The 14,591-nt window shown below is 35.9% G+C and overlaps 2 protein-coding genes across 2 annotated transcripts; one reads left to right on the plus strand and one right to left on the minus strand.

Annotated features, from left to right (window-relative positions):
- Positions 1 to 4,852: 4,852 nt before the first annotated feature.
- LOC102834677 (olfactory receptor 8K5-like) lies at positions 4,853 to 5,794 on the plus strand. The gene has a single exon (XM_006877797.1). The coding sequence runs from the start codon at positions 4,853 to 4,855 to the stop codon at positions 5,792 to 5,794; it is 942 nt and encodes a 313-aa protein (XP_006877859.1).
- A 6,611-nt stretch (positions 5,795 to 12,405) lies between these two features.
- Positions 12,406 to 13,353, minus strand: LOC102835062 (olfactory receptor 8J3-like). The gene has a single exon (XM_006877798.1). It carries the CDS (start codon positions 13,351 to 13,353, stop codon positions 12,406 to 12,408), a length of 948 nt encoding a protein of 315 aa, XP_006877860.1.
- Between the last annotated feature and the right edge of the window lie 1,238 nt (positions 13,354 to 14,591).

Raw genomic sequence — 14,591 nt, forward strand, 5'->3', positions numbered from 1 at the left:
GATAATGAGCAGGAACATCAAGGTAATTTGAAAATTCCCTCAGATGATTTCGGCATAACTAGTGAAATACAGGTTAATCCCAAAGGAAGCATCACAGAGGGAAGGAAAATCATAAATTCATCCTACCAATGAAAACAAGAGAATCACTTTAGAAAAGCAAATCTGATATTTTACTCAAGGTGAGTGGAGAAGAATTGTGTTTGATTCTGGTTTTGGTTCTTTCCCATAACTGCTTTCTCTTGACTACAGACACTATTATGGCCACTCCCAGGTGATTCCTTCAACTTCACTATAAACCTGTACTTTTTCTTTAGATTACTAACATTCAGTGAAGCTCTATGCTACTTTTAGGACATTAAATTTTATAAATTAAGAGTTTCCTCAGTTGTTTTGGATTTATGGGAGCTGATAGTAATATTTGATTACTGTAAGTGTCAGAGAGAAATACCAGGACATTTCATTACCAAGTTCATATAATCTCCTGGTGTGGTGATGTAGGATAAGCACTGGACTGCTCACCGCAAGGCTGGCTGTTCAAACTCAACAGCTACTCTTAGGAAACCCTATACAGGGTTGTTACGAGTCAGAACCCACCCTACAGCACTTAACAACACCAGCAATTAAGATTAGGTTTACTTTGCACACATCATCAGGAATTACCAATTACTAGAAAAGAGCATCATATTTGGTAGAGAGTCAATGGGATGGTCAATTAGAGGGACTCTTCATTGGGAAAGATTGACAAGATAGTCACAAGAATGAATTGAAACATACCAATAATCATGAAGATGGTACAGGAATGCACATCAGTTTGTTCTGTTATATATGGGGTCACCGTAAGTAACAGCTAACTCAATAGCAACAAACAATAATAACAAATTAGGGTTACAATTCCAGATATAGTACAGAATATCCAGATACATTTGAATTTCATGAAAAGATTTTATATAGTATAATTATGCCAAAGATAAGATTTGATAAATATTCTTTTAATAAAAGTTTTTCCAATGAAATACTTCTAAACATAGAATGTTACTGGGCATGTATTCATCGTGTAACATTTGATAAATGTTGAAACATTTTACAGAAAGATTTCCTATAAAAGCATTCCGTTTTGTTGTTGTATATCATCACCATGATGTTTGTTTCTTGTTTTCTCTATTAGTTTCTTACTACCATTTTTTTTTTCTTTTTTCTGAATGAACATTACCAACTGACGGAGTTGAATGGTAAATTTTGTGACTTTTAACAGTTACTGTTTTAAGAACAACTCCCTGCACTATAAGTATTTTCTATCTGCTGTGTTAATATCAGAGGATTAGAAAATCATTTATTCACTTGTAAACTTCTATATTGTGCCTGTTTTAATGATGAGCCTTATCCAGAGATAATTAAAATGTACACATTTAGAAGTCCAGAATGGATCAAAGATACTCTTTCTCAAAAAGAAGAATGAGCAAGGTAGAAGTATCTGGGAAGCTTCAAAGTAAGGTAATGACAAACACTGAAGATGCTGATAGACATTGAAGATGATCAGTGCACACTACAATAATGCTTAGAGGACATTAAAAAATTAAAGATGGTAAGATGAACTTGAAATTTAAACTTTTGCTCAATCCAGTATTCTACAGTAAACAAGTGTGATATCAGGCTTGGTGATATAGCAAATTTGAGGTAAAGTCTTCAAAAGAATTAGGCTTCTAGTACTTCTGTACTATGGTATAGGAAAGCTCTAGAAGAGAGTGGAGTTTACTGGAGAAACAGCAGACAATGTTTTCTAAGATTATTAGATGAAGGTGATTAATCAATTTCCAGTAATTTCTACCCCCGATTTCTTGGATCAGACTAGCAAAATTAAAATAAAAACTTAGAAAATCCCTAAAATTACTACCATTCTCTTGAAAGTTGCAGCCAACTTCAGAACAAAAAATATCATTAGCAAATACATTCCTGTAGTCTAACTCTGCACTTAAACCACTCGATACCATACACTAAGGCCTCATGATGAAGGCCCTTAAATTTCTACCTGATAGTTTCACAAACTAAATTTGGGCATTCTATCATATTATTTTAATTCTATGCTGTATTTTGTATCATTGAGCAATTGGAAAGCTACTTACTCTTCCAAAAGGAAATTATACTTTCAGAGTACTAGATTTTCACAAAGGGCCATGGGTAGAAGAAAAGGTGAAAAGGAAATCCAAGTGGATTAATCTAAAGAAGCTTCAGTCACTCCAGTCATGAAAGTTCCATTTTCATTTACTGACTTTCTTTATAAAACTTTATAAAATGAAGGGGCAGATGTTATCACAAAGATATTTGAAAATCACACTCTTATGCTCTGTAATATCTCTACTATAATTGTTGTTAGATGCCATCTCATCAGTTCCAACTCATAACAACCCTATGTACAACAGAATACTGACTGGTCCTCATCATCCTCAAAATCATTTCTGTGCTTCAGTTCATTGTTGAAGCCACGGTATCAGTCCATCTCACTGAAGGCTTTACTCTAATTCATGGATTCTCTATTTTCCTAAGCACAATGTACTTCTCCAGGGACTGGTTTCTTCAGATAGCCTGTCCAAAGTATGTGAGAGGATGTCTTACTATCTTCACTTCTAATGATAGCTCTAGCTCTACTTCTTCCAAAATGGATTTTTTTTGTTTGTTTGTTTCTTCTTTCAGTATACCCTATATTCGGTATGCTTTCATAACACCATCATTTAATGGAAAAAGTGTTTCTTCAGTCTTCTTTGTTCATTGTTAAGCTTTCACATGCAAAGGAAGTGATTGAAGATATGGCTGGGGTCAGGTCCAACTTAGTCCTGGAAGAGACATCTTTGCTTTTTAATATTTTAAAAAGGTCATTTGCAGAAAATTTGTCCAGTACAATAAATATTTTAATTTCTTTTATTGCTACTTCAATCGGTATTGAAGAGTTCCAGAAATAAATTGATACTTTGAAATATATTATGTCATAAATGGAAACATACATATTCTAATTGCCTCATCTCCAATTTGTTGTTAGAGGAAATAAACCATACAAAATCAAATAGTCAAATTTCTGTATATTTGCATAAACCGTTGATTTTAGCAGGGATGGATCAAAATCTTTTGTATCTTTAAGCTTTTACAAGCTTGACGATTTTCATTTAAAAGGAAATATAAGCATTTCTACTTCAAAGTGTGTTTTTTTGGTATATTATTAAGAATGGAAATTTAAATTATAAACAAACTGATCTTGGTTACGGGTATTATAAAACCTATATGTATATAAATCTTAACAAATTAAATCAGGACATATTTTAGCACACTAGGTGATAGGTGTGCTCTTAGAGGTCATTCTAACTCTAGAATGAAAGCATTATTGAATAATACATGTCATTGTTTTTTGAACCATAATAATATACATTGTTGTATTTGTTGTTAAGTGCCATCATAGCTACCCTGTATAGGGTTTCTGAGGAGCAGCTGGTGAGCTTGAACAGCCAATCTTGTGCTTCAAATGACTTTGTAGTCCAATGTATTAACCGACAGTGCCACACCAGGACATTATGGGCCTCAAATAAAGTTGTTGTTGTTATGTGCCGTGGAGTCGGTTCCAACTCATAGCGACCCTGTACAGGGTTTCCGAGGCTGTAAATCTTTACCAGAGCAGAAAGCCTTGTCTTTCTTCCTCAGAACATCTGGTAGTTTCAAACTGCTGACCTTGCAGTTCGCAGCCCAATTAGTAACCACTATGCTACCATTTATTTGAATCTCACAAATACCTGCTGATATTCCAAGGTAAACTAACGATTGCTGAAGTACAATGAAGAGTAAGTCAGCATGGAGAAAGAATGATCCTATAATTGATCATGGTTATAATATTCTAGCTTTGCAACTCTTATAAAGATATTTAACTGTGTGCTTACTAAAGTCTTATTGAGAGTATTGAAGAGGCCAGAGAAAATGTGGGGCTGAAAAACTTAAGCTTCATTAATCCTGTATTATCACTCCACTCTCTTTAAGAATGTCAGTATCTAAAAATATTCTCAGACAATAAAGAAGTGTAATGAACTAGAATGGTAATGTCACTGTGTGGTGGTATTGGTGGCGGGTGTGTGCTGTACAGTTGGTTCCATCTCATAGTGTCCCTGTATAGGATTTCTGAGGCTGTACATCTTTATGGTAGCAGAAAGTCTCATCTTTCTCCCATGCCATCGTATAGGGAAGCAAAATATAATGCTTTTATATTAATAAAACTATGTGTTTGTTATTACTGGATATAAATAACAAACACTGTTGCCCCACTTTAGAATGTAATCTATCAGTGTGTTCAGTGCTGGGCTACTAACTAAAGGGTTGGCAGTTGGAATCTCCAGTCACTTCATGAGAATAAGATAAGGCAGTCTGCTTCTATAAAGATCACAGTCTTTGAAACCCTATGGTGTAGTTCTACTCTTGTTGTATAGGATCACTGAGCCAGAATCAACTTGATGGGTGTGGGTGGGTATGTCAGTATATAAGCTGGTTTATGTGGATCTCTTCTATTTTGAAGGAGATTCTAAAAAATATATTATAACTTCAAAAAATAATGTAGAGATTAATTTTATCACCACACGTAGGATAAGTATTGGATGGCTAACCTCAAGGTCAGTGGTTGAAATCCATGAAATGCTCCTCCAAAACCCTGTACAGGGTCGCTATGAATCAGAACTGACTCCATTGCACTTCACATCAACAACATAAAGAAAGAGAGCATTGGTGGTTCAGTAGTAGAATTCTTACTTTCTGTTTGTTTGGATGGTGCTATATGAAAGATAATACAAACCACTCTGCTTTTTCCTCCAATAGAGAACTCTACTAAATGGGTCAACAGAACCTAACGGTGCTGACAGAATTCATTCTAATTGGACTTACAAGGCACCCTGACCTGCAGATTCCCCTTCTTGGGGTCTTTCTACTCATCTACTTGATCACAGTGATGGGAAACCTAGGTCTGATCATCTTGACCAAGATGGACCCCCACTTACACACCCCCATGTACTTTTTCATCAGGCACCTGGCCTTCATTGATCTTGGTAATTCTACCGTCATTTGTCCCAAGATGCTGGTAAATTTTATTGTAGATCAAAATGTCATTTCTTATTATGAATGTGCCACACAGTTGGCTTTCTTTCTTTTTTTCATTATCAGTGAATTTTTCATCTTGTCGGCCATGGCTTATGATCGCTATGTGGCTATCTGTAACCCTCTGCTCTACAATATTATCATGTCCCCAAAACTTTGCAATTTACTCGTGGGCATTCCATATCTGTACAGTACCTTCCAGTCTCTGATGTTCACCAGTAAGATTTTTACATTGACCTTCTGTGGCTCTAACGTCATCAGTCATTTCTACTGTGATGATGTTCCCTTGCTACCTATGCTCTGCTCAAATGCACAAGAGATACAATTGTTAATCATAATGTTTTCAGCATTTAATTTATTATCCTCCCTGCTAGTAGTCCTGGTGTCCTACTTGCTGATTCTGATAGCTGTATTTCGAATGAATTCTGCTGAAGGCAGGAAGAAAGCTTTCTCTACTTGTGGCTCTCATCTGACAGTGGTGATTGTGTTCTATGGGTCTCTACTATTCATGTATTTGCAGCCCAAATCTACTCATTCATTTGAAACTGATAAAATGGCTTCTGTGTTTTACACTTTAGTCATTCCCATGCTTAACCCCTTGATCTACAGCTTAAGGAATAAAGAGGTAAAAAATGCCTTCCACAGAGTCTTTAAGAATCCATGTAGTTCTTGTATTTAATAGCCAATATGAGGCAAATGGAGTTCTGGTGTGGTGCTGTGGGTTAATGCACCAGACTGCAAAGCCATTTGAGCTGCAAGGTTGGTGGTTCAAGCTCACCAGCTGTTCCTTGGAAACCCTATATAGGATCGCTATGGGTCGGAATCGACTCTATGGCACTTAAAGACAACAACAAACGAGGCAAATATCACTGGATAATAGTCTCAAAACACAGAATTACATTTGGAATCATCCTGAGGGCAATGAGTATATGGCCCCACTACTAAGACTAATTGTAATGAACAAATACTTTTGTGGTCATTATATTTATCCAAATCAATTCTCATAATGTATACTGAACACCAAATGTCAAATCTTTCCCAACATTGCTTGCTTCCTACTCATTCCTTTCTTATGTGATTCTATAGAACCTCATACTTCCTTCATGGAAAAATAATTATGTACCTCATCAATATATTCTTTGTTTGACTCAATTAGCTTTTTGTTTTAAGACTACAATCTTCTCAAATGTGTGAAACGTGTTAGATAATTTTGATCTGTTAGTATTTAATTTGACATCCTTTCTTCTGAGATAATTAGCCCTGTATGCTGCCTCTCCCTACATTCACAGATAGTAGTAGTTGTTGTTAAGTTCCTTCAATTTGGTTCTGACTCATAGCAACCCTGTATAGTGTTTCCAAGGAACAACAGGTGAGATTGCACTGTCCCCCTTTTGGTTTGAAGTCCAATGCTGATCTTACAGTGTCACGCCAGGAGTCCAAGAAGTTAGGAAGGAAAAAAAAAAAAAAGCTAGAAATAGTGTGGAGAATAGGAGGAAAGGAAAAAATATTAATAATGTCTGATGTGAAAGAATAAAATATTTATTAAATATAATAATTATTGAAGATTGTAATGATTTAAAAAGTTGTGCTTTTCTAAATCACATTGTAAATGTGTTGAAGAATATAATATGTGAAAAGAAGGAAGAAAAACATCAATATATTTTGTCCCTGGAGAATGAAATAATGTTATTGCTGACCATCAACATATTTAATTAAAGGTAAATTGTGGCTATTATTCCTTTTTATTTGTAAAGAATGTATAAAGGATGGTGAGCTGGATTACACTGAATAAATAGATATTCTATTGAAGTCCTGCTGGCATAATGGGTTACACGTTGGACTGCTAACTACAAAATCAGCAGTTCAAATTCACCAGCTACTTTATGGGATAAAAATGAGACTTTCTCCTTCTGTAAATATTTACAGCCCTGGAAACCTCATAACAGGGTTTCTAGGAGCCAAGACCAAGTCAACAGTACACCACCACCTATTGAAGTAGCAAATACTTTTACCACTAATTTATTTTGATTCACTAAAATACTTTGGGGTCAAATATTTATAACATTTCAAACATTGTTTTTTTCCTTTCAAACAAATAAAAATGTTTCCTATCTTCCAGGCTGTCTTTATGTTAATTAGGTTAATTACAAAATCATACAAAGTGCCATATTTTAAGTAAAGATGAAATAGTGTTAATTCTGTTTTTCCTTGGAATTAACAGAGTTTTAAGAAAGAAAATTCTTATTGCTCATCAAACTCACTGGTAAAACAAGAATGTAAAGAAATTTTATTATAAAGTTGACAGTTCTTTCTACCCCGATCTGTTGATTTTGATCTAGTTTCCACAATACCACAAATTATGGCAAACATATGTGTGTCAGAATAGAACTGTGTTTCATAAGTGGCTGACTCTTCAAAAGTAGAACAAAGGCCTTTACCCCAAGGCTCATATAGGTGAATTTGAACCTTCAAACTTTTAATTAGCCTTCTGTGTATATGAATACACATACATGGTTAAGTCAAATAATATGGCAACTAGAGTCCCAGTTTATCTATGCATGGGCTTATTTCAAACAAGACATGATTTTGTGACAAGGTGGAAGTTGTGGACAATTTCGCTCAGCAATTCACTTGTTTTCATTTTGTTAGAGTGCCTTCAAAACAGGCCCAGTTAAAACAGCAGCTTCTGAGAGGACCTGCTATGTGAATTGGGAAGCCCTGGTGGTAAAATGGGTTATGTGTCGGTCTGTTAACCACATGGCTGGTGGTTTAAATCCACCACTGGCTCCATAGAAAAAAGATGAGGATTTCTAATCCTAAGGCTAAAAAATTTTAGAGCCTCAGAAGCTATATCTAGGGGTCGATATGAATCAGAACAAACTTGACACCATATAACAACAATAGTTGTGTTAGCTAAACACAGGCATAGCAGTCAGTTTAGAAGGTTTAGGTGACGATTTTTAGAGATTATAAAGAATGAACCTTGCTATATTTTCTTGAAGGATATAGGGCCATCATGACTTATTATGACTTATTATGAAGAAGACTATAGGAAAATGAAAATTGAATCAGTAAAGAAAGAACAAGAAATTTTCTCAGAGGATATTTTTTCATGACAATAATGTGCCTGCTAATTCTTCTAGGGTAGTAAGGACTGTCCTATGAAAATTTCATTGAAACCTTACCCTATCTATCCTGTAACCCTGATTTTGCCCCTTAACATTTCTTTTTCTTAACCAAACTAAAACAATATTTAAAACTAATATGATTTGAGTCCCTTGAGGATGTCCAAACTACCATTTTGACCCGGTGTCAATTGAAGAGCCCAGAATATTTTAAGGAATGGTTGTTGTTATTGTTACTAGGTGTTGTCGAGTTTGTTCTGACCTATAGCAACACTATGTACAACAGAACAAAAACTGCCCAATCCTGCTCTACTCTCACAATTGCTACTATACTTGAGTTCAATGTTCCAGAGACAGTACCAATCCATCTCATTGGGGTTCTCATTCTTTTTCACTGTTTCTCCACTTTACCAAGCATGACGTCCTTTCCCAGGGACTGGTTCCTCCTTATAATATGTCTAAAGTATGAGAGACCAAGTCTAACCATCTTTGCTTCTAAGGATTTATTTATTTGTTCTTCTGGCAGCCCATAGTATCTTTAATGTTCTTCTCTAACACAATAATTTAAATGCATCATTCCTTTTAAGGACTTCTTAATTTACTGTCCAACTTTTACAAGTTTATGAGGCTATATACCATGGCTTGGGGTAGGCACATATAGTCCTCAAATTAGCATCTTAGTTCTTGAACACTTAAAAGAGGTCTTGTGCAGCAGATTTGCCTAATAAAGTACATCTTTCGAAGACTTGACTGCTGCTTCCATGAGTGCTGATGGTGGATCCAAGCAAAATTAAGTCTTTGACAACTTCAATCTTTTCTCCACATCTCATGATGTTATTTATTTGTCCAGTGATGAGAATTTTTGCTTTCTTTACATTGAAGTACACCCATACCGAAGGCTGCAGTCTTTGATCTTCATCGTTAAGTATTTTAAGTCCTCTTTGATTTCAGCAATCAAGGTTGCAACATCAGCATATTTCAGGTTGTTAATCAGCCTTTTTCCAATTACAATGCCAGATTTTGCTTCATATAATCTGGCTTCTCAGATTATTTGCTCAGGATACAGATAGAAAAGATAGAATAAATATGGTGAAAGAATACAGCCCTGGTGGACATCTTTCCTGATTTTCAACCATTAAGTGTCTCCTTGTTCTATTCTGACGGCTGCCTCTGTATCTATGTAAAGGTTCCTTATGAGCACAATTAAGTGTTCCTGAATACACAGTCCCTGCAATGTGGCCCAGTGCTTGTCATAATCCACAGAGTTCTGTGCATCTGGAAATCACTAAGGAAAAGGTGTGCATGAAATGTTATGAGATAAGATATATTCTCTTATAAGTAAATTTGACTCACTATGATATTATACTGAGCATCATCCACCTTCAAAGGAATCTCAGCTAAGGATATCCAACAGTTAGGGCAATCATTGTGGTAATGTATTGCATTACAAAGTCCTGATGTGGCACAGTATGATAAGCACTGGACTGTTAATTGCAAGGTCAGCAGTTAAACCCACCAGCTGCTTGCTCCTGGGAAACCACATACGGTGTCGATATGAATTGGGACTGACTCCATGGTACTTGGAAACAACAAAAGTGTATTACAATAATTCCTATAGACTTGCTACATGAAAGGATTAGGGAAATACAAACACAAGTCAGAAAGTATTGCTACAAAATCACAGAAACTTTATTAAGCCTACATACTAAAATGTGACGCTATTGCCTTGACATATCCCCCATCTAGGGCTACATAGAATTGAAGGTAGTATTTCTTTGTCATTCCCTGTGGCACTGTGGGTTACTGCACTGGACTGCAAACACATTTGAACCACAAGGTCAACAGTTCAAGATCACCAGCTGCTCCTCAGAAACCCTATATGGGGTTGCTATGAGTCAGAACCAAGTAAACGACACAGAATAACAACAACAAATCCTTCCCTGGAGGAGTCCTGGTATGGCCTTGTGGGTTCATGTGCTGGACTTCAAAGTCATTTTGAACCACAATGGTCACCAGCAACTACCCAGAAACACTATAGAGTGTTGCTATGGATCAGAACAAACTAAACGGCACACAACAACAAGCTCTTCCAGGGTGTCCAAATGTGAAGTTGTAGGATCAACACTGGACTGTTAACCGCAAGGTGACCATGAGTCAGAAACTCAAAGGGACTTAACAACAACAACAACAACAACCCTTCCCTAAGAATCCTGGCGTGGTGCCGTAGGATAAGCACTGCAACCTTTACTGCAAGGTTGGTGATTCAAACCCACCAGTGCTCCTTGGAAAATCTATATAGAGTGACTATGAGTCAGAACTGCCTTATTTGTCACTTAACAGTAACAGTCTTTTCCCAAAGAATCCTGGGTTCTTTGATTTACACTATATCAAAAAAGTAGTTCCAGCCTCTTGTAGGAAATTAAATTATGTTTATTTTCAAAGGCCTTTAAGTTTTGGAAACAAATAGAAGTCTGAAGGGGTAAGGTCAGGACTGTTTAGGCAAGATAAGGCAAGCCTTCCCAGAGACATTCTGATAGCACAGCCATTGCTACCCTCAAACAATGGGCAGGTGTGCTCTTGGTGCAACTTTTCTGGCCTTTTTCTCACCAATATAGTTTTCAACGTCTTTAAAACTTCTTCCTAATAAGCCCCCGTTATTGTTCTTAGTGCTTTGAGAAAATCTATCAAGACTACCACACAGGAATCCTCGAAAACAGTCTCGGTAACATTTTGAGCTGACCTCTCCACCTTGAATTCCGCTGGCTCAGTGGATCCCTTTGGAAGCCATTGTTTTGACTGGACCTTTCTCTCTCTCACTCTTTCTCTCTCTCTCTGTGTCTCTTGCTTTCTTTTTTGAAGGCACCCTAATGAGACTAAGACAAGTGTGTTGCTGAGAAAATGTTTCTACAGCTATTCACTTAGAGCAGAGTCATATTTCAACTTGGTTTTTTTGTTTGTTTGTTTGTTTGTTTTTATAAACTCTTACATGTAGAAACTGAAATCCTACTGGCAAGCCTCTTTACTTACCTTCATGCATCACTGATTTAGAAATGATGGACTAGAGAAACAAGCAGTCTTTTAATCTCAAATCCTCTATTATCCTCTATTTATTATGTAATTTCAGGAAAATCACATAATTTAACTAGGCTCAATATCTTCTGAATGTGAGAATACCAGTTTTTTTCGAGTGAATTCTGGCTTATGGTGACACCATGTGTGTCAGACTAGAACTGAACTCCACAGAGTTTTAAACACCGATTTTCTTTGAAATTAGAATGCCAGGTTTTCTTCTGAGGCATCTTTGGAAGAACTTGAACTCTCCACTTTCAATTTATTTATTTTTAACAACAGTGTGTTATGTACCAGCTATGAGCACCAAAATGAATGAAAATACGGTTATTGCTTTTAAGTGTCATTGAGTTGATTCCAACTTATAGTAACTTTGTACAAGTTTTCTAAGAAACAGCTGGTGGATTTGAACTGTTGACCCAATATAAAATGAGTAACATCTTTGAATAGATATTTGACCAAAGAAGGTATGTATATGACCTAAAAGGATACATAGCATAATCACTAGGACAATACTAATTAAAATTACAGTCAGTTTCCAATACATACCCATATGAATGATTTTGATAAAAACAATTGAAATAACCAAGTGTTGATAACTGTGTGTAAACAATGCAGCCATAATATATGTTGGGATGAAACTTTGGAATATTATTGTGGTATTTTCTTTAAAAGATTAACATAGACTAACCAACTGTCTCAGCAATTCTGCTTCTTGGTATCTACCCAAGAGAAAGTAAACATTATATACTCACATGAGACTGCTAATCAATGTTTCATAGAAGCATTGTTTATAATTGTCAAAGATCCTAACTGATCCAAATGTTAGTCAAAAAGCAAATGGAAAGTTAAAATATGAATGAGAAAAGAGCCACAATCTGATATATACAAGGGGACTTCCAAAAGTTCATGAAAAATAAATAGAATTAATAGATAGGAACCTTTCATGAACTATGAAGCCCCCTCATGTATCTATGAACAAAAGAAAGACCAGATATAAATGACTATATGCCATATAATTAACTTTATATAAAATGTTCATAACATTAATAATCAAAAACCTGTATTAAGCATCATTTACTGACATAATATAAAATTACATTGGTTTAAAGGAATTGCATGGGTTTGACAGGAATCTCTTGAAGGCAGCTTTCACATCTTTATTCCTCAAGCTGTAGATCATAGGATTCAGCATAGGGATCACTAGTGTATAAAACACCGATGCCATTTTATCAGAATTTAATGAACTATCAGATTTGGGCTGTAAATACATGAAGAGTAATGTTCCATAGAAAATCGTGACCACCATTATATGTGAAGCACAAGTGGAGAAGGCTTTTTTCCTTCCTTCGGCTGACCTTATCCTAAGAATGGACAAGATGATGTTGGAATAGGATACTAAAACTGTTAACATGGAGAGAACCAAAGTTGCACCAGCAGAAACAAAGATGATTGTTTTTGGTAAATAAGTATCAGAGCAGGACAATGCTAGCAAGGGAACAGTGTCACAGTAAAAATGGTTGATGACATTGGAAGAACAATAGGACATAGAGAATACATAAGAGGCAACCACAATAGTTGTAGAAAAGCTATAGCTATATACAAGGGATACCAAGAGAAGACAGATCTGTGGAGATACCACCACCATATAGAGCAGGGGATTACAAATGGCCACATAGCGGTCATAGGCCATCACAGCTAGCATGCAAACTTCATCTATAATGAAAAACAAAAACCCACTCATTTGGGTGGCACATTCATAATAAAAGATGATTTTCTCTTTTACTAAGAAATTGGTCAGCATTTTAGGGGCAATGATGGTAGAACTGCTGAAATTGATGATCGCCAAGTGTCTGAGGAAAAAGTACATGGGGGTTTGAAGTCGAGAGTCAACACTGGTGAGTATGATGATGCCAAGGTTCCCTGTCACGGTCATTCCATAGATTACCAGGAAGACAAAGAAAAGGGGGATTTGGAGCTCGGGAAGGTCTGAGACTCCCATGAGAATGAACTCAGTCACCCTGGTGAGATTCCTTGAAGCCATGTAAGTGTTTGACAAGTCATCTGTTTGGAGAATAAAATGAAAAGGGATTACCAACTTTAAGGAATTCATTTCTTGGACTGCATTTAGAAGTCAAGGACAAATCATTAGGTGACATTTCTTGAATCATGCATCTTTTTAAGTCATTTGTTGAACTCAAGCTGTTTCTCTTAAATGACTTTTTCCTTTTCTTCCTCACGTCAGAACCAATATCTATTTTTCTTTTCATTTTGTTTGCTCTACAAGGAAAGAATAAAAATAATGAAGAAGGTTCAAGAAGGATATTACTTTCAACAATTCTAATAGTTTGTTATTTATGTTTTTATAAAAATAATTTAGAAATTGTTTCAACTTTACCCTTACTGATCATAATTTTATTCTTATCCTGTACTTTTCTACAGTCATTTATGACAGGGAAACAAGTTTGGTAAACTAAAGACACGACCCAGCATCATGTACTATTTTTGTACTGACTTGTAAATATTTCAAATCATCCTTAATAACTTATTCCTCTCCAATTAAATATGAGAAAGACTTAGAAAATTTTGTGTCCCCTTCTACATTTATGGTTGCTTGTGATTTTTAATCTGAGCTCTCTTGATGTTTGTTGTTGTTGTTGTTGTTATGTGCCATCGAGTCGGTTCCGACCCATAGCGACCCTGTATAGGGTTTCCGAGGGTGTAAATCTTTAAGAATAGACAATTCTAGTCACTGCCTTGCCCCATTCCCTTTAGCTTATTATTTTATAAGTTTTTTTAGAATTATATTGAGCTTGCTTAGGTATTAAATTTTATTTTCCTCATTTTTTATTTCACTACATCTGAGAAAGTATACATTGAGTAATCATTGGACAATATCTTTGATATCCCATATGAGTAAAGTTCTACTAAAGGTAATAGAGAAATGGCGGCAACCATACATTGACAGAGAACTTCCATAAATTCAAGCCAGATTCTGAAGAGGACACGGAATAAGTGATATCATTGCTGACATCAGATGGATCTTGACTGAAAGCAGACAATACCAGAAAAAATATTTATCTGTGCAAAGGCCTTCGATTATGTGGATCTTGACAATCTATGGACAACATTGCAAAGCATGAGTATTCCTGAACACTTACTTGTGCTCATGAGGAACCTATTTGTAGAACAAGAGGCTATGTGCTCGTGAGGAACCTGTACATAGACCATGTTCAAAGAGAACATGGGAAATCTGAATGGTTTAAAATTAGGAAAGGTGTG

This window comes from Chrysochloris asiatica, unplaced genomic scaffold (genome assembly GCF_000296735.1).
Source record: "Chrysochloris asiatica unplaced genomic scaffold, ChrAsi1.0 scaffold00599, whole genome shotgun sequence".
NCBI classification, from domain to species: Eukaryota; Metazoa; Chordata; class Mammalia; order Afrosoricida; family Chrysochloridae; genus Chrysochloris; species Chrysochloris asiatica.